This window comes from Capra hircus, chromosome 10, assembly GCF_001704415.2.
Source record: "Capra hircus breed San Clemente chromosome 10, ASM170441v1, whole genome shotgun sequence".
NCBI classification, from domain to species: Eukaryota; Metazoa; Chordata; class Mammalia; order Artiodactyla; family Bovidae; genus Capra; species Capra hircus.
In genome coordinates this window covers 82,266,278-82,290,027 of record NC_030817.1, presented here as the reverse complement: position 1 = coordinate 82,290,027, position 23,750 = coordinate 82,266,278, and the positions used below count along the sequence as shown (strand labels likewise).

General features: G+C 48.4%; 1 protein-coding gene across 2 annotated transcripts in view; it reads right to left on the bottom strand.

Annotated features, from left to right (window-relative positions):
* GRAMD2 (GRAM domain containing 2) overlaps positions 1–23,386 on the bottom strand; it is a 34,571-nt gene extending 11,185 nt beyond the window's left edge. For both annotated transcript variants that reach the window (XM_018053555.1, XM_018053554.1), the window contains exon 1: positions 23,315–23,386. In XM_018053555.1, coding sequence (XP_017909044.1) covers positions 23,315–23,355 — 41 coding nt within the window. In that variant the 5' untranslated portion in view covers positions 23,356–23,386. The remainder of the gene's footprint in view (positions 1–23,314) is intronic.

Here is a 23,750-nt window from a genome sequence, read left to right as displayed (position 1 = left end):
CCCATAAGAAAGACATTCCCAGGAATTCCCTGGTGGTCCAGTGGTTAAGAATCTGCACTTTCACTTTGGAGGGGGAACTAAGATCCTACACACTACAGGGCAGGGCCAAAAATAAAAAAAAAACACTTCTCCCCCAAGTCACACAAAGAAAATATTTATTCATAAATATATAATTTGTGTAAGGGGGATTATATATCACATAACTTGTATGCCCTGGTTTTGTTGCTTAACATGATTTCATGAGACATTCCCCATGTCACTATTTGTTCCTTGGATAGATTCTCAGAAGTAAAATTAGTGCATAGAGAATGAGCATCTCTTAGGATCTTTTAGACCCAGTTCCAAAATGCTTTCCAGATGCTATACTGACGGTGAGCACGGCTTTCAGCACTACATGAGGGTGCCCACTGCCCCACATCCAGGCTCTGCACTGGCTATGATCTTTTTCTCACCTTGCAAAATTAATAAATGAACATATATTGTTTTCATTTCTATTTCTGCTTACTGATAGGTTCAATATCTTTTGCCAAATACATTTTAATCACTGGGATTTCATCTGTGAAGTGTCTATAAGTATCTTCATGTCTTTCTTATTGATTTGTCTCTACCTTCTTTGTTGAGAAGATTCATCCTTAGTTTATCATTTTTGCAAATATTTCCCCTATTTGCCTTTTAGTTCTGTCTGTAGTACTGCTGTTATATTTGTGTTTAATTTTTGTGTGGCAGATTCCAGCCCTCTCTTTCATCTCTCTTTTCTTTTCTTGCTTTGAGTGCTTCGATAGGAGAGGCCCCCGAGGCAAGTGTGCACAAGTCGAACAAGCCTTCACAAGCTTGAATCCTACAGCCCAGGAACCCTGTAGGCCTCCAGGGAAGAGAAGAAAGATGTAGGCTCCACTCTAAGGAACACATTCCTGTCCAGACAACCAAAGATAAAACAGGACCCCAAGAGGAAGGAGGAGGAGCTGGGCCATGGTTTCAGAGGCAGGAAGCCTGTCACTCAGATACTAGAAGGTGTGATTCAAGTTGCCCAGGCTGCAGGAGCTCAGATGACACACAGAGTCAAAGTTACAGCTGGATTCCCAGAGAAAAGGAAGCTGAGCCTCACCACCTGCATGGGACTGCGATCCTGCTTGGCTTCCTCACCTAACCCTGCATGGATAATCAAGACTTTGCGTGGATTCTAAACCTAACTAACTCATCCTTAGGTTCAAAGACCTTAGGAAGGGGCGCCTGCCTTAGGCCCTTCCCCAGCTTAATGATGAGCCCTGCTGCAGGTTCTCACTGCCCCGAACCTCAGACACCTGTGGGTGAGCTCTAACTGCCCATCTCCAGGCGCTCCAGGACACTTCCGCTATCACCGCAGTCTCTGAGCCTAGGGCAACACCAGTGTGCAGCTCACATTTGTGACATGTGTAGGCAGTGTAAGCGAGATCAAGAACAGAAGCTGGAGGATAGAAGGGCCATCTACAACAAAAGAAGGCTGCTGTGATTCCCATAGCATCTCCATGAAGAAAACAGGAATGGAAAGAGGGACGTCCCTGGTGGCTCACGGGTTAAGACCACGCTCCCGATGCAGGGCGCATGGACTCCGTCCCTGGGCAGGGAACTAAGATGCCACGTGCTTACAGTGGACCAACATTTACTATAGTGCTGCCAGTATTTTTTTTTAAACAGAAATGAACAGAAAGAAAACAGGGGAAAACATCTCAAATATGTTTAAACTGAAAGTAACCTCTTTTCATGTGATGATCATGGTGGTCAAAAGCCAGTCCTTCATATCCATCAGTTAAAACCAGCTCCTCCTGGTCATCCTGATAATGCTGTTGATTCACAGACCCTGGATATGGCCGAATTGCACTGGTTTCAAAATCATCTTCAAATCAGACTCTACTAATTCATCTTCTTTCCCATAGTATTTGTTTAGATGAGTAGAAATAAAGAGATGGGAGCAAAGTCCAATGAAAAGCTAGGTCTGGGGCAATGGTCATCAAGAATTCACCAACATAAAAAAAAAGGAAAAAGAAAATAAATATAGAGAGAGAGACAGAAAAAGGACAAGGGGAAAAAAAAATAATCTAAAAAGAAAAAAGAATTCACCAACAGAACCAGTCAGGCAGGGTCCGTGCAAGGAGCAACAGGGCTCTGATCCAGAGGAGAGAGATGGTAAGAGCAGGAAGCTGGAGAGGTGGGAGCCAGCCTGGGTCCCCTACCCTGTGGCAGCCTCTGTTCCCATAGAGAATTACTCCACCAAGTTGCTCTTGCTCTCTGGGCTGTGAACAACACCTCCTGCCCAGGCACCCCCATCCCACCTCCACATGCAGACTGTGGAGTTAGTATCAGGGGTCTTCAAATCCATATCTATTTTTTCAATCAGAGCTACAAAATACATCATTCCTGTCATGAGGAGGGTAGAGCGGGGGAGGCTCAGTATTTTGGACATTAAAGCTGGTTATAGGGATTTCCCTGGTGGTCCAGTGGTTAAGAATCGGCTTCCAATTCAGGGGACATGGGTTGGATCCCTGGTCAGGGAACTAAGAGCCCACATGCCACGCAGCTAAAAAAAAAAATTACCAGGCATCTGAAGGAAACAGCTAGAATAAAAGTTTGAGAACAAAACAAAACAAAAAAAAAACAACAACAAAACCAAAAAGCAGAAGGAGTTGCAAAGGCTTGAAAATTCCTCAGATGAGGCCCTCTCACCCTGCTGAGCCCGGTGGGAAGGCAAGATGCTGATCTGGGGGATACAGCTGTGCTTGCCCCACCCTTGGGCCTCACGCCCGAAAAACTCAGGCTACCTGCCCATCCCTTCCACAAATACCTCCTGAGCCTATCACCCCATGAGCCTGGTATGAACCTGCCCAGCCCGAGAGAGCTGCTGAAAGGGAGGGGGTGGGCAGCGAGCACTCAGAGATGTCGGGAGAGGAGCCAGGCCCCTCAGGAAAGGGGAGACACAGAGAGGAGGTTAAGAGAGGGAGAGACAGGCAGTGCAAAGGGGACCTGGAGATGCAGAGCCTCGCTGCTTCCCACAGGCCCCAGGGACAAAGTCTCGAGGGACACCACACGCACATGCACACGCACGCACACACACACAAACACACACTCTGCTCCCCCAGACTCAAAATATCTGCACCAGGCAGACACTCTCCAATCCAAATCCCTAAGAGTGACACCTCATCCCTCCTGAGCAGCTGAGCCTGCCATCTAGACGGATCCATCAAAGTGAATTCAGTATCATGTGCCCAGATCTGCCTCCCCTTGAAAGGCCCCATCCTCCACATTCCCCAAGCCAGAGTAGTCAACTCACCCCACACCCCATCAACCCCCAGAACCCCGAGAGCCACGATGCCATACGCTGTCCCCACTCCTGCTGCACCAGGCAAGCCCAGGCCACCATCATCTCTCTCCTGGATGCTGGCATCAGCTTCCTAATGACACCTGCCCCCCACCCTGCCCTGCACACCTGGCCCTCTCCCACATTCACACTGCCAACAGAGCCATCTGCAGCCCAGATCTGAGCCTGCCAATCACCCCTCAGCCCGCCTCCTGACTTTCCTCCTGGAGTTCCTGCTTGCCTCCTCAGCTGGCCTTCCTGTTTCCTTTCCAGCCTCACCCATGCAACTCAGTGGCACCCCTTCACCCTGCATGTTGGCTCTTCCTGGGATTCCTTGCCATACTTATCTACCTGGAGAATTCCCCAATCATCCTTCCAGGTTCAGCTCAGCTATCACCTCCTCTGTGAAGCCTTCCCAGCTTTCCCCCAGCAGAGCTGGGCATCCCTCCTCTGTGGTCCCTTGCCCCTTTTTTCACGCTGCTGCTCCTGCACTTACCACCCCAGTGCTTGTCTGTTTAGACATCTGAGCTCCACCATGCATGTGTCTTCTATATCTCTGTACCCCCAGCACACAGTAGGCACCCAATGTTTGCTAAAGGAATGAGTATGAAGGAGAGACCGAAAAAGAGGCATGTTGACACTTGAAGATGGAGAAGGGGAGGAAAAAAAGCCAGACAGGAAGTGTGAAGGAGGGACTTCCCCTGTTATCCAGTGGCTAAGACTCTGAGCTCACAATGCAGGGGGCCCAAGTTTGATCCCTGGTCAGGGAACTAGATCCTGCATGCCTCAACTAAGACCCAGTGCAGCCAAATAAATAAATGATTTTTTACGAAAAGAGTGAAGGAGGTCCAGAGAATGATAGGTGCCCAGCAGTAAGGGGAGCAGTGGACAGGAGCTGATGGGGGTCACCCACAGATGGGCCCTTCCAGGAGCCCCAGCCTGTGGAGCAGACAGACAGCCCAGCCCAGCAGCACCAGGCATTCAATCCGTGCTGGCTGAATAATCAAAGAGGAACTCAGGTGGGAGGCAGAAGGCATACAGAAGAGGATAAAGTGGCTCAGACAGCATGGGATGGGGTATGTGGTGGAAAGCACAGGCTGGGCCACTCCTGCCCTCACAGTAGTGCTCACTGGCACTCCCTTGCCTTACCCAGCCCCCCGCCCACAACCTCCCCTAACCACTGTGCAAACCTCCCGCCGAGGCTCCTCAAGCCTCAGGCAACAGCAGTGCCCGTGGCTGATGCTGAAGTGGAAAACTTGGCCAGGCCTGACAGTGTGAACCAGCTAGGACTGCGTGGTCACAGGAGGGTCCCCTTGGGTGTCTCCTCCCCCGGGATGGGTGTCCACACACTCTCCCAAGTTGTCTCCTAATGGGCATCTGAGCTGCTAGAGCATCCTGTGGGTCCTGTCAGCTCTTCTCAAGGCCAAGGACAGCTCCACTCTCTCCTGCAAGCAGCCAGGATGCTGGGCCCTGGTTGGTCCAAGGAGAGACCTCTTCCAAACAGAAAACACAGCAGCAGCCCCTGAGAATGCAACGCCACAGACCACGGATAGAGCCACTGAGGGACAGACACATCCTGGAAGGAACATCAGCCACTGGGGCTCCGTGGCCTGGACCTTAGGGCACCTCCAAACTCCCCCAGCTCTACCCCTCAACACACAGCTCACCACTTACTTCACAGAGAAAAGAGACCATTCTGTTAACTCTGCTGGGGGCACACTAGAATTACCTCTAGAGCTTTTTAAAAAAACCATCCAAACAAAAATGATGCCTGAGCCCTGTTCTCAGACCAATTAAATCAGGATATCTGGGGAGAGCATTTAGGTAACTACACGTTTTTAACTTGTTACTGACATTTCATTTACATATTAAAGAGTGCACAGAAAATAAGTGTACAGTGCAATGTATTTTGCCAATGGACCAAACCTGAAAACCTGCCCCCTCAAAGCCCCTCCTGCTTCTTCCTACTGCCCCTACCCCCCACCTTGGGTCAGTGATAAACACCAGCCTGATTCCAGCAGCACAGATTGTCTCTGCCTCTTCAGGGACTTTCTATGGCTGGAATCATATGGTACATGTTCTTCTACTTGGCAACATACATGTGAGACTCATCCACAGTGCTGCGTGTGGTTGCAAACTGCATTTTCACCAATCTTTAGAATTCCAGTATATGGACAGATTGCAATTGATTGATTAATTTTACCATTGAAGGGCATGTTGCTGTTGAGTTTTCAGTTTTTGCCTATTACAAAACCCTTGCTACAAACATTCCAGCACCTGTCTGGCAGACACAAGTATTCGTTCCTACGGATAAACACTTAGGATTGGAAATGCCGGGTCATGAGTTTCAACTTCAGACTTTTAAAAGCTCTCAGGTGATTTTAAACCCCTCCTTTCTTTGCGGTTCAGAGGGAGACACGGACTTCCTGGTCTCCATGGCTAATCCTCCCTCCTGGGCTCTGGACCTGGGGCCCTGACCCTCCTGTGCCTCCACCTGGCCCTCCAGAGTTCCAGGAACATCCTTGACAAGACAGGGAATCACACTGTTAATAGAGATTTCTTTCATCTGTGAAAGTCACAGAGTTCATTTACTGAGTTGTGCCAAGGAAGTAAGACCTGCCTTCTCATGTGGCAGGGCCAGCCTGAACTACACTGTGTCCTTCCCAAAAGCCTCCCTAGCTTTCTCTCGGGGCCACTTTCCCCACATACCGCCCCAAACCTGGTTAACAAGACCTCTCTCCAAGGGAAACTGGAATCATGTGGACAGAGTCAGGCTCATCAACTGAGCGCAGAGTCAGGTTCAATCAAAACACTGAAACCGGAAGACGAAAGGCAATCTGCCTTTGCAAAAAATCACTCTATGATTTCTTACACAGAGGCTGCACCGCACTTATTTGCTAATAATTTTCTTATGTCCATATGCAAGACAACAACAGCTTCACCCTTTCTACCCACAAGAAAAGGTAAGATTTCCCTGGTGGTCGGGTAGCTAAGACTCCACGCTCCCAACACAGGGCGGCGTGGGTTTGATCCCTGGTCAGGGAACTAGATTCCTTGTGCCACAACTAAGACCCAAGGCAGCTAAGTAAATAAAGGTGGGGTTTTTTTGTTTTGTTTTTTAAGGCAGGGGGAGAGAATCCCATAACTGAACTCCACACTGAATGTAAGGGATGGGGCTCTGAGTTGGGGGCCACATGCTGGGTGCCAATCCATCTGTCCTGCTCAGCAACCCTGGCAAAGGACTCGGGGTGTGGCAGGCATGAAGCCTAGTCACAAATCCTCCTTCCCAGGAGCTTCCTGAGAACCCCTGGGCCAGCAATATGCTTAGTTTCCCTTTACAGCCTTCAGCTGTTTCGAAATAATGGGAGACATGGAGGATCAGAGACCCGCTTCCCAAGACTGCCCCGTTTGTGCAGAGGACCCTGGCCGTGGCCAACAGAGCCACAGGTGTGCTCCAGACCTGAGCAAAGCCACCTGCAAGCCGACCAGCAGCCTCTCTAGAATGAAAACTGAGCTCGCCCGTCAGGTTCTTTTTCTGATGAATCCTAACTGGGAGATACGGGAGGTGGAGGTGGGCGGCCAGAGGCAGTGAGCCGGCAGGAGAGAGCTGCACGTGTACTTGGCCAGAGTCACTGGGTGGACCTGGAGACTGGATCTACAGTGAGGAAGAGAGTAGACAGAGAAGCAGGTGGAGCCTTCCCTGGTGGTCCAGTGGCTAAGACTCCGCCCTTACAATGTAGGGGACCCGGGGTTTGATACCTGGTCAGGGAACTAAAATCCCACGTGCCACAACTAACAGTTCAATGCTAAGACCTAGTGCAGCCAAGTAAATATCTTTTTAAAAGAGAGAAAGAAGCAGGCGGGCTGTGGGCCAAGCATTGCATCTGGGAGACAGCAAAGAGGGTCTGCTCCCCTCGCCTGCTCCTTAGCTTTCAATTCTGCTTCCAGAGCCCAGGCTCTTGCAGCCAAGACCAAAATCTCCTACACCTGGTTTGCCCAAAGACCACACATGAGGACAGATATCCGATGTCCTTTAAGACACAAAAGACACAATGGGGGCAGGTGGTACAACTTACACTTCACCCACGGGTGAAGGAGGGAAGCTCAGCTGGGCTCACTGGCAGAGCAGGGCCAGGACTCCATAGAGGTCTGATACCCACAGCTGGGGGTACCATACTCGCAATGAGCCTTCAGGGCCAGGAGAGGGAAGAGAACTCTGAAGAAGGTTCAGATCAAGTCTGGCTCTGTTAACGAGGGAGCCCTCAGGGAGAAGGAGGTGAAGGAATCTGGCTCATGATTTCCCCTAATCTCAGTCCAACTCTAGACACACAACAGAGGTGCATCATCCCCATTACACAGATAAGGAAACTGAGACCCAGAGAGGTAAAGTTCCTTGCTCTTGACCACATAACTGGAGAGTAGTGGAGCTGGAATTCAAACTTCAGTCTGGCTGAAAAGTCCACACACTGCTTGGAGGGGCTTGGGGGCCCCAAATTCTGTCCTTTCCTCGAGTTTTTCCCGCTGCAGGGCCAGGCCCCCACTCTCCCCATAGGGCCAGTAGAGGGGGACTCGGGGAGGCAGAGAGTGACTCTATTGAGCTGAGATGACCATGCAGGAGCCCCACTGGGAAGTAGGGTTCCTTAGATAAGACCCCTCCACCAGATTTTATTTTCCTGACTCCAAGAACCAAACAAACTGGGAGAGCTAGTAGCTCAGGAGATGTGGGCTGGCCCCGCCCTCTTGGGGCAGCTGGATTCAGCCTGAACAAGGACCCCTTTGAGCTCTGGTGCTAATAAGAACTCCTACCTCCCGGGACCTCAGAAACCCTGGGTCCTCCCATTGAGTGGGAGCTGGGTGGGCCGAGAGCTAGGCTGGTCCCATCGTCTTTCAGTAGTCAAGCTGTTTGGTGGACTGGACCAGCCCTGGTTAAGGGGCCCCACACCTTTTCCCTGCCCCCTGACCTCCCGCCCAGGACTGGGCTCTCTCAGCACACCAGGATGGCCCTGCTCCTCATGGGGACAGAATTCGGAGGCAAAGTGCTCAGGCTGACTCCTCCCCTGCCTCTGGGAGCGGTGCTAATGAGCCCCCGCTCCCAGCCCTGGCAGGGCCCCCACTCAGCTAAGCTGCTCCTGCCCCAGGTGGAAACCTCCTCGCTGCCATCCCTCAGCACCTCTCCCCCCGAAGCCTGGCCAGCCTGTGCCTCCAGGAACACAGAGCACTCCCTCCTTGTGCCCTCCCTTCGTCTGCCCAGAGAGCTCCTTGCCACCTTGCCTGTTGCTGTGGCTTGTCTCCCCACTTCCTGTCTTACCCCAGGGCCTGGCACAACTCCAGGCATACAGTAAGTGCTCAGTAACTGTTGACTGGGTAGACAAATGCTTCCTGTAGGGAACTCCTCTGTGTAGTTTCTTTAGCATCAGTGGGGCCTCGGGATGCAAGCCTAAGAACCTGGAGTGAGGGCAACCGCTCAAGTTTGCCTCTGGCTCCCTCCCCGCTGACCCCCAGGCTCCTCCTCTGAGTCTGCTTCCTCCTCTGTAAAGAGGGGAGAATCCCCTCTCCCTGCAGATGGTCAGGGTTCCTGTGAGGATCTGAGAGGTCACGGCCCAGTCTTGGTCAAGGGGCGGGTTCTCCCAGCCTTGCCAATTGAGCCTCCCACCCCTGCCTGCACCCTGCCCCACCTCCCTCGTCCCTGAAAGATGCCTAGAGGTGAGCGCCCCATGGGAAGCAGAGATGGAGGCACCACCAGGCCCCTCACTCTACCCACAAAGCTTCATACGTGTCCTATGTGACTGAATCTTATTCCTGGTGACAGCGGCTGTGGAAGGGCCCTCTTCACACCTGGGGCGCGAACAGTCTCCCACCCCTTGAGCTCAGACCCAGCCATACTCAGGATCCCGTCCTCTCTTCTCCCCCTACCAGAGGTCTGAGACCAACAGTTGGCCCCCTTCCTGGCCAGAGCGCAAAGACTGGCAGACTGAGAACAGTCACCAGGGAGACTGCTGGACAAACAGCAGAAACCTGGAATCTTCGCTCTGGGAGACAGCCAGGATTTCCTACAAAGCCCAGGCTACGATGGAGCAGGGAGCTAGTCCTGCAGAGTGACCCGCCTGTCGCTGGCCCCGTCCCATTGTGCCCACTGCTGGAGCAGAATCAGGGTGAGCTGGCACCCCTGGACCTGGTCACAGACCACTTTTTCTTGGCAGGCCACTTGGGGCCTGGCTGTTTCCAGACTAGAAGCTGGTCATTCAGGTCTAAACACAGACTTTCATTCATTAAGAAACAGAGCACTCCTGTGCTCCTAGGGGCCACCCTCTGCCGGGCCTGCTGAGCGGAGGGCCCACAGACACCCTCAGATGCTCCAGGCTGCCAGGAAGGGTGGCTGCTCCCAGGACAAGTCAACTCTGTCCATCCATGGATCTCACGTGGTGCACTCTGGGACACCCATCTCAGAATTGCGCTAGCTTTGGAAACCCACTCAGCTCTCCTCAGAGCACTGGGGTCTTGAGAGGTCTCAGGGTCCCAAAAGACCCTGGGCGTGGGTACAGGGAGGCAGGCCTGAAAGAACCTCTCACAGCCTTGGGGAAGCCACTCTCTCCTTCTGGGCCTCAGTTACTCCTCAGCAAAGGGGCAAGAAAGTCTCCAGCCAGGAGAGAAAGCAAATGTTGTCTGAGGGAACAACAAAGCTGAGCCCAGGACTGGGTGAGCAGAAGCTGGCCACTGGCTCTCTGTGGTCAGAAGAACGCCGACACCAGCAGAGGCTGGCAACAGCATAGCCCTCAAAGGCTGCCGGCCACTCTGTCTCCCTCCTCTAAACTCCAACTGAATGCCTGGACTCACTTAGCTCTGTGTAAGTGCTGTGTGTACGAAGAGACATGAGACAACCTACTATCCCCAAAATGCTTGGTGGGAGAGGCAGACGTGAAACAAATATTTATAGAGATCAATACATAATTATAACTGTGTAATGTGTACTGTGAAGGCAAAGCACAGGGTCTGAGAGCGCCTCAATCAAGGAGCCCTGAGTCAGCCGCAGAGAGAGGGGAAGACTTCCCTGAAGACACAGCAGCAGCATTTGCCCTGATGGCAGTGCTAGTCAGACCAACGGGCTGGCGGGGGAGGGGAGGGTTGGAGGGTACTGGGGAGGGGTCACTGTAGAGCAGGGGTTCCCTACCTCTGGGATCTGACGATGACCTGAGGCAGAGCTGATGTAATAGTAATAGAAATAGGGTGCACAATAACTATAATGTGCTTGAGTCATCCTGAAACCACCTATTCCCCCCACCCATCTGTGGAAAAATTGTCTTCCATGAAGCTGGTCCCTGGTGCCAAAAAGGTTGAGGACCACTGCTTAGAGGGTTTCTGATGTGCAAAAGCCCTGAGGCCAGGTGTATACAGCACATAGGGGAAACATAAAGAGCCTTTGGGTCTGGAAGGTGGAGGTGAGCAGTGAAGTAATGAGCAGCGGGGCTGGAGAGGTAGGCAGGGTAGATCGTGCAGGGCCCAGTGGGCCCCAGTAAGGGTTTTGGTCATTCTCTTAAAAGCTAGGGGGAACCAATAAAGGGATTTAAAAGGGAAAAGACACTATCAATTTTGTATGTTTAAAGAGTATGGAGCAGCATCTGTTTGAGCTGGCATATGTGGACGTGATCACAGATCACCCTAAGACATAGATTTGTCTCAAATACAAAACGGTGTGGGACAGAGGGTGTAGAGGATGAGTATTGATGAAACGGGGACAACCTTGTGTTGGTAGTTGGTAGTGATGGATAAACGGTCACTGACTCTGTGGTCAGAAGAACTCTGATCCCAGGAGAAGTTGCCAGGAGCCTAGGATGGAGGGGTGGGGGGTGGGTTCCATCCTACAACTCTCCTCCTCTTTTTTTTTTTTTGAATACCCAGAGAGTAGCTGTGATTCTTTTTTTTTTTTATTCATTCTTTTTTTTTTTTTTTTTTTTTTAATTTTTGGCTGCACTGGGTCTTTGTGGCTTAGCAAGGGCTTTCTCTAGTTGCAGAGAGCAGGGGCTACTCTTCCTTGCAGTGCATGGACTTCACCTTGCGGTGGCTTCCCTTGTTGCGTAGCACGGGCTGTAGGCACGTGGGCTTCCGTAGTTCTGGCTCGCAGGCTCCAGAGCATGGGCTCAGCAGTGGTGGTGCAGGAGCTGAGTTGCCCTGCAGCGTGTGAGATCTTCCTGGACCAGGGATCGAACCCTGCACTGGCAGGCAGGTTCCTACCCACTGCACCACCAGGGAAGTCCCCGTCTCCTCATTCGTATAAGTTTAGAATTTTCCATGGAGACAGACCAGTTAGGAGATTATATTCCAGCAGAGAGATGATGTCTCAGACTTGGTGGCAATCGTGGTGACGGAAGGTGGGGGAGGGATTCACAATACATATATCTCTAAGTAGAATCAATCTGGACTTGGTGATCAAGCGGCTGTGGGGTGTAAGGGAAAGTGTGTCAAATATGATTTTAGATTTCTGGCTTAAGTAAGTAGGATACTGCTCTCTTTTGCTGAGACAAAGCAGGGGAATAGTCACGAGTTCAGTCTTAAAGATGTGTGAGAAGCATTTAAGTAGAGATGTCAAGTTATATATGAGTGACGAGCTCAGAAGAAAGCTCCAAGCTGAAGGGAGAAATTCCTGAGTTATTGGCCCATGAATGGGTACAGGAGTTAGGAAGATCCCTCAGGGAATCTTCTCCCCTAAAGAAGAGAAGCTATGGACAAGGGTGCCAAGACCAGAACAGTGGGGCAGAGAGCAGACTTTTCAACAAATGGTGCAGGAACAACTGGACATCCACAGGCCAGGGAATTAAGCTGGATCCCTCTCTCACAGCATGTACAAAAACTAACTCAAAAATGTCAGAGCTGGGACTTTCCTGGTTGTCCAGTGGTTGAGAATCCACCTTGCAGGGGCTTCCCTGGTGGCTCAGTGGTAAAGAATCCACAGGCCAATGCAGGATCCAGGAAGATCCTACATGCCATGCAGCAACTAAGCCCAGCCACTCTGCCTCCCTCTTATAAACTCATTGAGTTTAACTCCTATAAACTACTGAGCAACTAACTCACCTGTTGAGTCTGTGCTGTAGAGCCCGGGAGCCACAAGTATGGAGCCCACGAGTTGCAACTACTGAAGCCTGAGGGCCCTAGAGGCTGTGCTCTGCAACAAGAGAAGCCACCACCACGAGAAGCCTGCACACTGCAACTAAAGGAAAGCCCACACAGCAACCAAGACCCAGCACAGCCAAAACTAAACAAACAAATGCAGTTATTAAATTAACAAAAAAAAAGATTCTGCCTTGATCCTGCGAGAGACTCAGATTCAATCCCTGGTTGGGGAACTAAGATCCCACATGCTGCAGAGCAGGTAAGCCAGCATGTCCCGACTACTGAACTCTTATGCTCCAGAGCCCGTGTGCCACAAATAGACAGTCCGTGCACCACCAAGAAAGGTCCTGCGTGCCACAACCAAGACTCGATGCAGCCAGATAAATACATTTTTATTTTTTAATGTCAGTGCTAAAACTCTTAGAAGAAATCATGGGTGTAAATCTCTGATTAGGCAACAGTCTTGTAAGATTCTTGCCTGCTGTTCAGGAGACACAAGAGATGTGGGTTTAGTCCCTGGGTCAGGAAGATCCCCTGGAGTAGGAAATGGAAACCCACTCCAGTATCCTTGCCTGGAAAACCATGGGCCGCAGGCAACCGTCCATAACTTCACAAAGAGCTGGACATGAGTGAGCACAGCACAGACGTTCTCTTTGCTCCTGACTCTCAATCTCTTAAGATATGACACCCGAAGCACAAGAAACAGCAGCAGAATAGATACGCTGAACTACATCAAAATTAGACACTTTTGTACCGCTAGTGATATCACTGAAAAAGTGAAAAGGTGACTAATAGAGAAAATAGTGTAAATCAGAGATCTGATAAGGGACTAGTATCTAGAATATATTTTAAAAACTCTTACAACCTTGTAGGTATTATACTAAGTGAAAAAGAGCCAATCACAAAAATACAAATGCTTTATGACTCCACTTACATGAAGGACCTAGAGTAGTCAGATTCATAAAAACAGAAAGCAGAATGGTGGTTGGCAGAGGCTGGGGTTGGGGGTTGGGGTGGGTGGAGAGTTATTTAATGGATGTAGAGTTTCAGGTTTGCAAGGTGAAAAAGTTTTGGAAACTGGTTGTACAACAATATGAATATGTATATTTAACACTATTGAACTGTACAAATGAACTTAGAAATGGTTAAGATGGTAAATTTTGTTATGTGTTTTTTAATCCACAATTAAAATTTTTAAAAAGAATTCTTAAAACTGAACAATAAAAAGACAATCCAACTAAAAATGGGCAAATGTTTACATAAACACTTTTCCAAAGGAGATATCAAATGACCATTAAGTACACAAAAAGATGCTCAACATCATTAGTCATCAAGGAAATACAAATCAAAACCACAATGAGATACCACTTTACATCCCCAAGGGGCTGTAATTTGTATCAGGTGTTGGTGATGATGAGGAGAAACTGGAACCCTCATACATTGCTCCTGGGATTGTAAAATGGTGCAACTGCTTTAGAAGACAGTTTGGTGATTCTTCAAATGGTTAAACATTTACTATATGACCCAGCAATTTTACTTCTAGGTGCATACCCCCCAAAACTGAAAATATATATGCACACAAAATCTGGTACAAGAATGCTCATAGCAAAGGGAACCTTCCTACCCTGTTGGAAGGAATGTAAATTGGTGCAGCCACTATGGAAAACAGTAGAGAGATTCCTCAAAACTAAAAACAGAATTCCCATATAATCCAGCAATCCCACTCCTGGGCATATATCCAGACAAAACTACAATTCAAAAAGACACATGCAAGCCTATGTTCATAGCAGCACTTGGCTGCTATTTGTAATAGCCACAGCATGAAAACAACCTAAATGTCCATCAACAGGTGCATGAATGAAGAAGCTGTGGTATATACACAATGGAATACTACTCAGCCATAAAAAGAATGAAAGAATGCCATCTGCAGCAACATGGATGGACGCAGAGATTATCATACTAAAAGTCCTACTGTATAACACAGGGAACTATATTCAATATCCTATAATAAGCTACAATGAGGTGAAGAGGTGAGGTGAAGTCGTGTCTGACTCTTTGCAACCCCATGGACTGTAGCCTACCAGGCTCCTCTGTCCATGGGATTTTCCAGGCAAGAGTACTGGAGTGGGTTGCCATTTCCTTCTCCAGAGGATCTTCCCCACCCAGGGATCAAACCCGGGTCTCCCACAGTGTAGGCAGACATGTTACCATCTGAGCCACCAGGGAAAATCTAAGCAATAATGGGAAAGAGTATTAAAAGAATGTATATATGTATATAACTGAATCACTTTGCTGTACAGCAGAAATTAACATCACAAATCAGCTGTACTACAATTTTAAAGTTTTCAAAAAAGGAATGCTCATAGCATTATGATCATTATTACCATTACTATTATTACTATTACCATTACTATTATAGCCAAAAAATGGAAACCCAAACACCCAGCTGATGAACGGATAAGCAAAATGTGGTATATCCATACAGTGGAACATAATTCAGTCATACAAAGGAATGAAGTACTGATATATACCGCAACATGATGGACCTTAAAACTTTATGCTAAGTGAAAGGCCAGTTCCAAAAGGCCACACATCGTATGACTCCATGTACAGGGAATGTCCAGAACTGGCAGGTCCACAGAGACAGAAAGTAGCTCAGTAGTTGCCAGGGGCTGGAGGGAAGGGGAAATGGGAAGTGACTAAGGCACATAGCGTTTATTTGGGGGGGATGATTAAACTGTTCTGGAATTAGACAGTGATCATGGTTACACTACTTTGTGAATACAGTAAAAGTCACTGAATGGCACATTTTGAAAGGATGAATTTTATGGTGTGTGAGTTATTTCTCCATAAGAAGGATGGGGGGTGGAGAGGAGAGTAGGGGTCCTCAAGAACTACAACACTTAAAGACTGGGTGGAAAGGGTTTCCCTGGTGGCCCAGTGGCTAAGACTCCACACTCCCAGGGCAGGGGGCCTAGGTTTCATCCCTGGATGGGGAACTCTATCCCATGTGTCACTTCTCAGAGTTCCCAAGCTGCAACTAAACATCCCGCATGTTGAATGAATATCAGGATCCCAAGTGTGGCAACTAAGACCTTGCACAGCCAAATAAATAAAACTAAGTATTTTTTTAAAAAGAAAAAGTCTGTGTGGAGGAGGAAGAGGAATGCCCCAAGGAGACAAAGAGAAGGTGGCCCAAGTGGCAGAAAGAAAACCAGGTGTATAGGTTGTCGTGGAAGCAAAAGGAGTGCTTCAGATAGGAGGAATGGAAAGCAGGAAGTTTGCTGGGAGGCCAAACTGCAGGAAGGCTGAAGGGCAGCCTGACTATCAACCAGGAGAGGATCCAGGCGGCAGCGGGGAGTCTGGATCCACACCTAACGGTCTGCTCCTCCCCGCTCCCCCCCACGCTGCTGACTGCATCCAGGGACTGGCAGTGAGCACAGGCCCCTGAACGCAAGTGAGGATCCTGCCCAACACAGCCGGAAGCCTAGGTCACCTGCCAGCTCAGCACCACACCGACCTCGGATCCTGCGAAAGGCCACGGAGATTCTGGGGGATGGGAAAGAGAAGGGACTGTACCTCTCCCACCCCGAGTGAGCGGGGGTGGAGGGAGCGGACGCTGCCGTTCCCCGAATCCTCCCTGCCTGGTCCAGCCTTCCCCAGCCATCCTCACCTGACGCTCCTCTGCCCCTGGCGTGTCTCTGCCGCAGCCCGCGAACCACAAGCCCATTTTCTGCGTCTGCCCTGGGAAGGGCTGAAGAGCCCGCAGGCACCCGGCGCCAAGAGCGCAGCCACACCCAGAATTCCAGCAACGCAGGGCCCCGCGCCAGAGAGCCCGCCCTGCCTGCCCTGCGCACCCCTTGATGGGGCCGGTGGGTCCCTAGGCGGAAGAGCAAAAGCTTGCGTAGACCAGAGCCTGTCGCAGCACAGCACGTCCTGCACCCTGGAAACGGGGCCGCGCCCGCTCCAGCACCCAAACCCGGTAGTTGGTCCGGATTTGGAGTGTCCCAGGCAGCATCCAGCTGCTTGCCCCACCCAGGCTTCTGCTAACTAGGCTCCCCCAAGCCATACCGTGCTTGTGTAAGGATTCCTGGGCGATAACCTACACTTAAAGAGCTTACTGGATCCTGGGACCTTCTCTTCCAGGGAGAGCCCCAGATTGTTCAGCTAGTGGAAAACCCCTAAGAAGGCTTGCTCTCGCCACTGTTATTCAGCATTGTTCTGGAAGCTCTAGTCATTGCACAAAGGCATGAAAAAGAAACAAAAGATTCATATATTAAAAAGAGATGATTATTCTTTGAAAGATGGTAACATGAACTACCTAGAGAATATATATTCAACTGGAAAAATCATAAGAAAGTGGCCCAGATATTCTTATATTTGGACACTGGGCCAGCCAGAGCTGTGATGAAGATAGACACATAATAATACACTCTCACAGACTTAATTGTTATTCTAGTGGTTACAAGATCAACATAAAAATCAATAGTTTCTCAGTAGACATGCAATAAACAGTTATAAAATATATTTGGGGAAATGATTCTATTCATGTGGCAACAACATGTATAAGTTACCCAAGAATAAACTTTTAAAATGTAGAAAAATCTAGAAGAAAACCACCGGCATTTTTAAAATAACATGAACGAAGGCTTGAATAAGTGGAAAGATAAACTGTTCCTGAGTGAGAAGATTGAAAGTTTTAAAGAAGCGAATTTATCCCAACTGTCATGCAAGGGTTTTGCCTTACCAGATGTCAGAACAAACTACAAAGCTGGAACAATTAAAATATTTACTAGTTTAGGAAAAATTAATAGATCAATAGACTGTAAGAGGGAGGCCAGAGCATGATCTATGGGTATCTGAGAATTTAGTATGTAAGACAGAATCACGGGACTTCCCTGGCTGACCAGTGGTAGGGTGTGGGTTTATCCTGATGGGAGAGCTAGGATCTCATATGCCTCAGGGCCAAAAACCAAAACACAAAACAGAAGCAATATTGTAACAAATTCAATAAAGACTTTAAAATGGTCCACATCAAAAGCGAAATCTTTTTTAAAAAGAAAGTGTTTCAGATAAGTAAGGGAAAAAGAGATTGTCCAATAAATGATATTGGAACAACTGAGTACTTCATACCATTCATAAAAGTACAGTAAATAAATTCCAGGTAGATTAAACATCCAGATATTTTCTAAATCAATAAAATAGAATAGAATATTACTATATAAGGAAACAACTTCCTAAGCAAGATATAAAACCCAGAACACATAAAAGAAAATATTTAATTGCATAAAAATTAAAAACCTCTGTACATCAAAATTTAAACTGACAGAGGTCTTCCCTGGTGGTGAGTAGTTAAGACTTCGCTCTTCCACTGCAGGGGACACAGGTTCCATCCCTGGTCGGGGAACTAAGAGACCACCTACTGCGCAGTGCAGGCTAAACAAATATATAACAATTTAAAAGGTGCAGTAAACAGATGCAAAGAGTCGGACACGACTGAGTGACTGAACTGAACTGACTGGAACAATATTAAAAAATTAAACTGAAAAAGGACTGGCATTTTTAAGTTACAAAAACTCATCTACGTCAGTAAGAAAAAGGCAGACAATCTAATAGAAAAGCAGGCAAAGAATATGAACAGGCAAGTCACAAAAGAAGAGAGCTCCCTCTTACCTACTTTACTGATAAACATTAAAAAAATCAGAGTGCTCAATATTACCAAGGATGTATGTGGAAAAAGAAGCATTCTCATTTTCCATGAGACTTAAAACTAAGTTAACCTTTCTGACATATATCAAATGCTTTAAGAAATGTAAATCCTTTGACCCTAAAACTCTATTTCATGCAACTTGTTATAAGGAAATAAATGGACAAGTAGGCAAAAATTTATATTCCTATAAATTAAGAGGAAATTAAATAATTATGAGGAAAAATGTAGAAATACCAAAACAGTATTTTATGAATATAAGGTCGATTCCTATGCAATTGACTAAAAGAATGGAGTACAGCCGCATGTGCTAATATGGAAAAAAGGTAAAAAATGTATTGTTTAGCAAAAAGTACATATAAGTCAGTAACCAAGATATAACCCATTTATGTGGAAAGAAGGGAACTCTTCTACACTGTTGAAGGAAATGTAAATTGGTACAGTGACTATGGAGAACTGTATGGAGGTTCCTTTAAAAACTTAAAATATAACTACCCTGCAATCCCACTCCTGGGCCTATACCTGGAGAAAAACATCATCCGAAAGGATGCACGCACTCAAGTGTTCATTGCAGCACTGTTTACAGTAGCCAAAGACAAGGAAGCAACCTAAATGTCCACTGCCAGGGAAGGGATAAAGAAGATGTGGGTCATGTATGCAATGGGATATTACACAGTCATTAAAAAGAATTAAATAGTGCCATCTGCAGCAATATGGATGGACCTAGAGATAGTCATATTTAGTGAAGTAAGTCAGACAGAGAAGGAGAAATATCATATGACATCCCTTATATGCAGAATCTAATAAGAAATGATATAGATGAACTTGTTTACAAAACAGACTCTCAGAGAATGAATTTATGGTTGCCAGAGGGGAGAGATGGGGGAATGGAAAGTTAGGGAGTTCGGGATTAACATGTACACACTGCTATATTGAAGATGGATAACCAGGACTTCCCTGGTGGTCCAGTGGTAAAGAATCTGCCTGCCAATGCAGGGGACACAAGTTCAATCCCTGGTCCAGGAAGATTCCATGGGTCACAGGGCCATTAAGCCCATGTACCACAACTACTAAGCCTGCGCTCTGAGCCCACGAGCTACAACTACTGAGCCCACATGCTCTAGCCCTAGAGGCCAAGAAAAACCACCACAATGAGAAGCCTGCACACCACAATGAAGAGTGGCTCCCGCTCGCTGCAGCTAGAGAAAGCCTGTGAGCAGTAAAGACCTAGAGCAGCCACAAATAAATCATTAGAAGTTTTAAAGACACTTAAAATGAATAACCAACCAGGACCTACTGTATAGCATAGGGAACTCTGCTCATTATATGGCAGCCTGGATGGGAGGCGAGTCTGGGCGAGAATGAATACATGTATGGCTGAGTCCCTTTGCTGCTCACGTGAAACTATCACTACATTTTTAATCAGCTATACTCCAACATAAAATTTAAAAAGTTAAAAAAATATAACCCATTTATAAAATTAAAAATTCTGTATATAAACAAACAAACAAAAGAAACAATTAAAAAATTCTGTATCAAACAATAGTGATGATATCTCAGGGAAGAATTCACTCTCAATAGTTTCTGTTTTGTCTGAAATTACTATAACAGGGGTGTAATATCTTGAAAATCAACAAAAATAATAAAGATATTCAAAACTAAAAAAGTAGAAGTGATATCTTTTTTTACTTATTAAATTTCAAAGGCTTAAAAGTGTAATAACATCTATGGTTGATCAACATTTTGGTGAATGGACAGTCTCACACTCCTGTGTAGGAGAGCAGTATGTGAATAGATACATACGTTTACATGTAGATAGCCGACAGACCCATAAATTCCACTTCTAACAATTTACTCTCAGGAAATAATTGGACATAAATTTAAATATATACAAATTTTCACTGAAGTATAGTTAAAAAAGGAAAAAAAATAGAGCATGAACAAAGTATGGTTTATTCATACAATAAAAGGCTATGTAATGACTAAAATATTTCACTATTAAAACATTAAAAATAAGCTTAACACAAAGGATAGCATTATATTACATTGAAAAAAATTACATGTATCTAGACCAGCATGCACACTAATATATTGGGGGACTTCCCTGGCAGTCCAGTAGCTAAGGCTACACACCTCCAATGCAGGGGGCCCAGGTAGGATTCCTGGTCCGGGAACTAGATCCCACACGCCATCACAAAGAGTTCACATGCCACATCCAAAGATCCTGCATGCCACAGCTAAGACCTGACACAGCCAGATAAATCAATATTTAAAAATAAATAAACAAAATAAAAATTAACAATGTGCTTTCCCAGTAGATTTTAAACACCACTCGAGGGAAACACTAATTTAGGACAAAGACTTAGAGACTGGCTCAACCGCCATAGGTTATTTAACACTCCAGTCCTAAATTCTGACCAAGCATTTGTAAACTAATGAGAATGTGTGGTTGTGGTGGGGAGAAGGGAGGCACCAGCCTGCCCTGGGAGAAGGGAGGCACCAGCCTGCCCTGTAGTGGTTTATCTTCTTAGGAATAGCACCTTTTTCTGCGCTTTGGCCAGCAAGAACTCCATGGGGAAGCAGGTACTTCTTTTTAATTTTTCTTTCTAAATTAGTTTATTTTTTGTTTTTGGCTGAGCCAGGTCTTCATTGCTGGGTGCAGACTTTCTCTAGTTGTGGCAAGCAGGGACTGCTCTCTAGTTGTGGTACAGAGGCTTCGCGTTGTGGTGGCTTCTGCTATTGCGGAGAATGGGCTCTGGGCATCTGGGCTTCAGTTGTGGCTGCCCATAGGCTCTGTTGCGCCACGGCATATGGAATCTTCCTGGACTAGGGATTAAACCTGTGTTGCCTGCATTGGCAGGTGAATTCCTAACCACTGGACCCCCAGGGAAGCCCAGGTACTTCTTGATTACTGAGGAAGCTCCATCCTCTTCCTTGATGTCCCCATCCTCCTTCCCTTCCTACATTAGTAAACAGCTGGGGATTAATCAAAACTTCACAGGTTGGTGATAACAGGTGGTGACAGACTCGTGCCCTGCCAGTGAACAGCAGCACAGCGGCCAAGGCTGACTTCATGCCAAACTTACCCTTGCTTACAAGAGGGCTGCAGAATTGGGCGGAATTATTTTCACTTCTCAGGAAAGAAAAAAGGAAATTATTTTCTGGTGTCTGGACTCAGACCCTGGATACCAAAGTGGAATGCTTCATGGGTCTCAACACCACGGGCTTTCCGTAGGTAGTCACGGCAATGAAGTAATTATGTAAAGAGATAAAATACCTTCAAAAATCAAGGGGGAAACAGGCTAGTTAGCAGAATCACTGAATGGCTGCACAGAAAAGCCCTTTAAGGAGCCTACAATGTGTTCTCCTTACCTTACAGTGGCAAAGCAGGCCCAGAAAGGAGACCCGACTTGTCCCAGGTCATAGCAAAATAGGAACTTCTGACAAGTGAGGCTCTTCATGCTGGTCCGATAAGTATGGTATGTGGCATTCAAGGGCCAAAGCCACAACTTAACCAGGTTAAGGACTAGGAGGGGCCACCCAAACAGGCATGCGGAAGAACTTCAGGAAGTCTGGCTGGCAGAGCCCATCTTGAGTACTGCTGACCTCACCCTCAGGGATCTTAGGTGGACGGATTGGCACACAGATCCTCTTGGTCTACACTAAAGCTCCAAGGATCCCGCTAAGCTCAGAAACATCAAAGCAATCACTAACATCAAGGCCTGGATAGGACCTGGATTGACCCCACTACGCTATTCAGAAAATTCTCCCAAAGGCAAGTCAGGAATGAGAACTTTGGTTTGGCCCCTGCAGAAATGCACCTGGAAGCTCAGTAGCAGCTTCTGTCAGCTTTGTGCTCTATATCTGCCCATTTGTCCCAGAGATGTTCACTGCTTAACTGGTCCTATAGAACCACAACCTCAGACCCGAGTGTCTGTCTGTGCGATCAGAAGACTACAGAAGGAGAAAACCCTCCTTCTCACTGCAGAATGGGGGTGGGGATGGGTGATATACACCCTCTATTCCTCTCTCCCTGAAGCCCCATAAGTCTTTGCTGTGAAAGGAACTGGACTTCAGAGCCAGCTAGAGATGTACATTGGAGCAAAGGCATCGTGGATTGTTAGGATTCTTCTCCCTAGGAGGCTGATTCTTGTAAGGGTGGGTGGGGCAGGCAAAGCCAACAATGGCAAATGCCAGCAGTGTAGGACTTCACCAGCTTCTCTGAGGACAGGACAGAGGGAGCCCTTAAGCCTTTTGCCAGCTCCATGTACTTGTGTGGCTTGGGCACTGGGTCACACTACATCCACACTATCTGCCCCAGGGCTGGATGGCCAGGGGTGCCAGGCTGCCCTTCAGAGCTCTGGCTGTAGGGTTTGGGACCTGGACAAGGGCAGCAATTGAGGGCTTCAACCACTGACTCCTTCTTCCCCAAATAATTCTACCCGCAAGGGCCCAAGCTATCAGGGGGCAGAGGCCACAATTCTTGATTCCACCTGAAACTCCACCTCTCACTTGCGCTGCCTCCCTACCCCTTGACCAGCTGCAAGAACTTTCCTTCTTCCAAGAGTGACGGTGGAACAGATCTCGAGGTTGAGAGACTGGCCCCAGCCCGCCCAACGTGGACGGGCAGGACGCAGGGGTGCGGCCGAGTCGTGCTGGGACAGCTCCACGCTGCCTCCTAGGCAGCAGAGCGCCGCTACAATTGCAGACCGGGTTAGAAGAGAGGCTGAGCCTTCCGGGGGCCAGAAGGGAAAGACCAGCCCTTGGGTTGGGGGTAGCTGGGACGGGAGGTCCATATGGCTAGGGAATGAATGAATGAGCGAATGAATGACCAGCGACGGCGGCAGAGGAGGATGGTGGTGAACCACGGGAGGTATCCCGAGGAGGGTGCCCTCCACCTCCCTGGTGCCGCCCGGACGTCCATCCTCCCCGATGTTCAAACCCCTCACAGGAAGCGCCGGCAGCCTAGCATCCCGCCCCCGCGCAACACCTCGCAGCCTGGGAGGCGCCGGGGCCCGCACGGCGCAGCTCTGGAGCGGAGCCGCATTCCGGCAGGGTGGAAAGTGCCTGCCCCCCGGGCAGAACCCACCAAGGCGCGGCGGGCGCCGGGTCCCTCCGGGTAGCGTCCCTTCGAGGCGGACTCCGGGCCCCAGCGGGTTGCCCCCACTTACCTGCTCGCTCCGGCGGCCGCGACCGGACTCAAAGCTGTCATCGCGGAGCCTCCAGACAGCGCGGGGGACCGAGTGCCCACTCCTGCCTGCCTCGGAAGACACGCCCCCGACCGTTCATTGGCTGCTCGCGCGGGACGGGCCCAGCCCATTGGTTGTTCCTCCCTCTCTCCAGATCCAGGTGGGGCCCCACGCTCTGCTTAGATCCTACCGCTCAGTCCACAGTTCTGGAAAGTCCCGGAGTCCTGGGCCTGGGTCTGCATCCTTTGCCCTTCCCAGCGAGGGCCTTGGGTACTTGCTTCAAGTTCTTCCTCTTTAGCCATTTTAGTTTCTCTGCAGCAGCCCATTCCCGCCCTCCTCCACCTCCCAACCCCAAGCTCCAGGGCAGTTTCAGTTTCTCTGCACACGGAGAGGTGAGGACATGAGTAGGGAACACCAA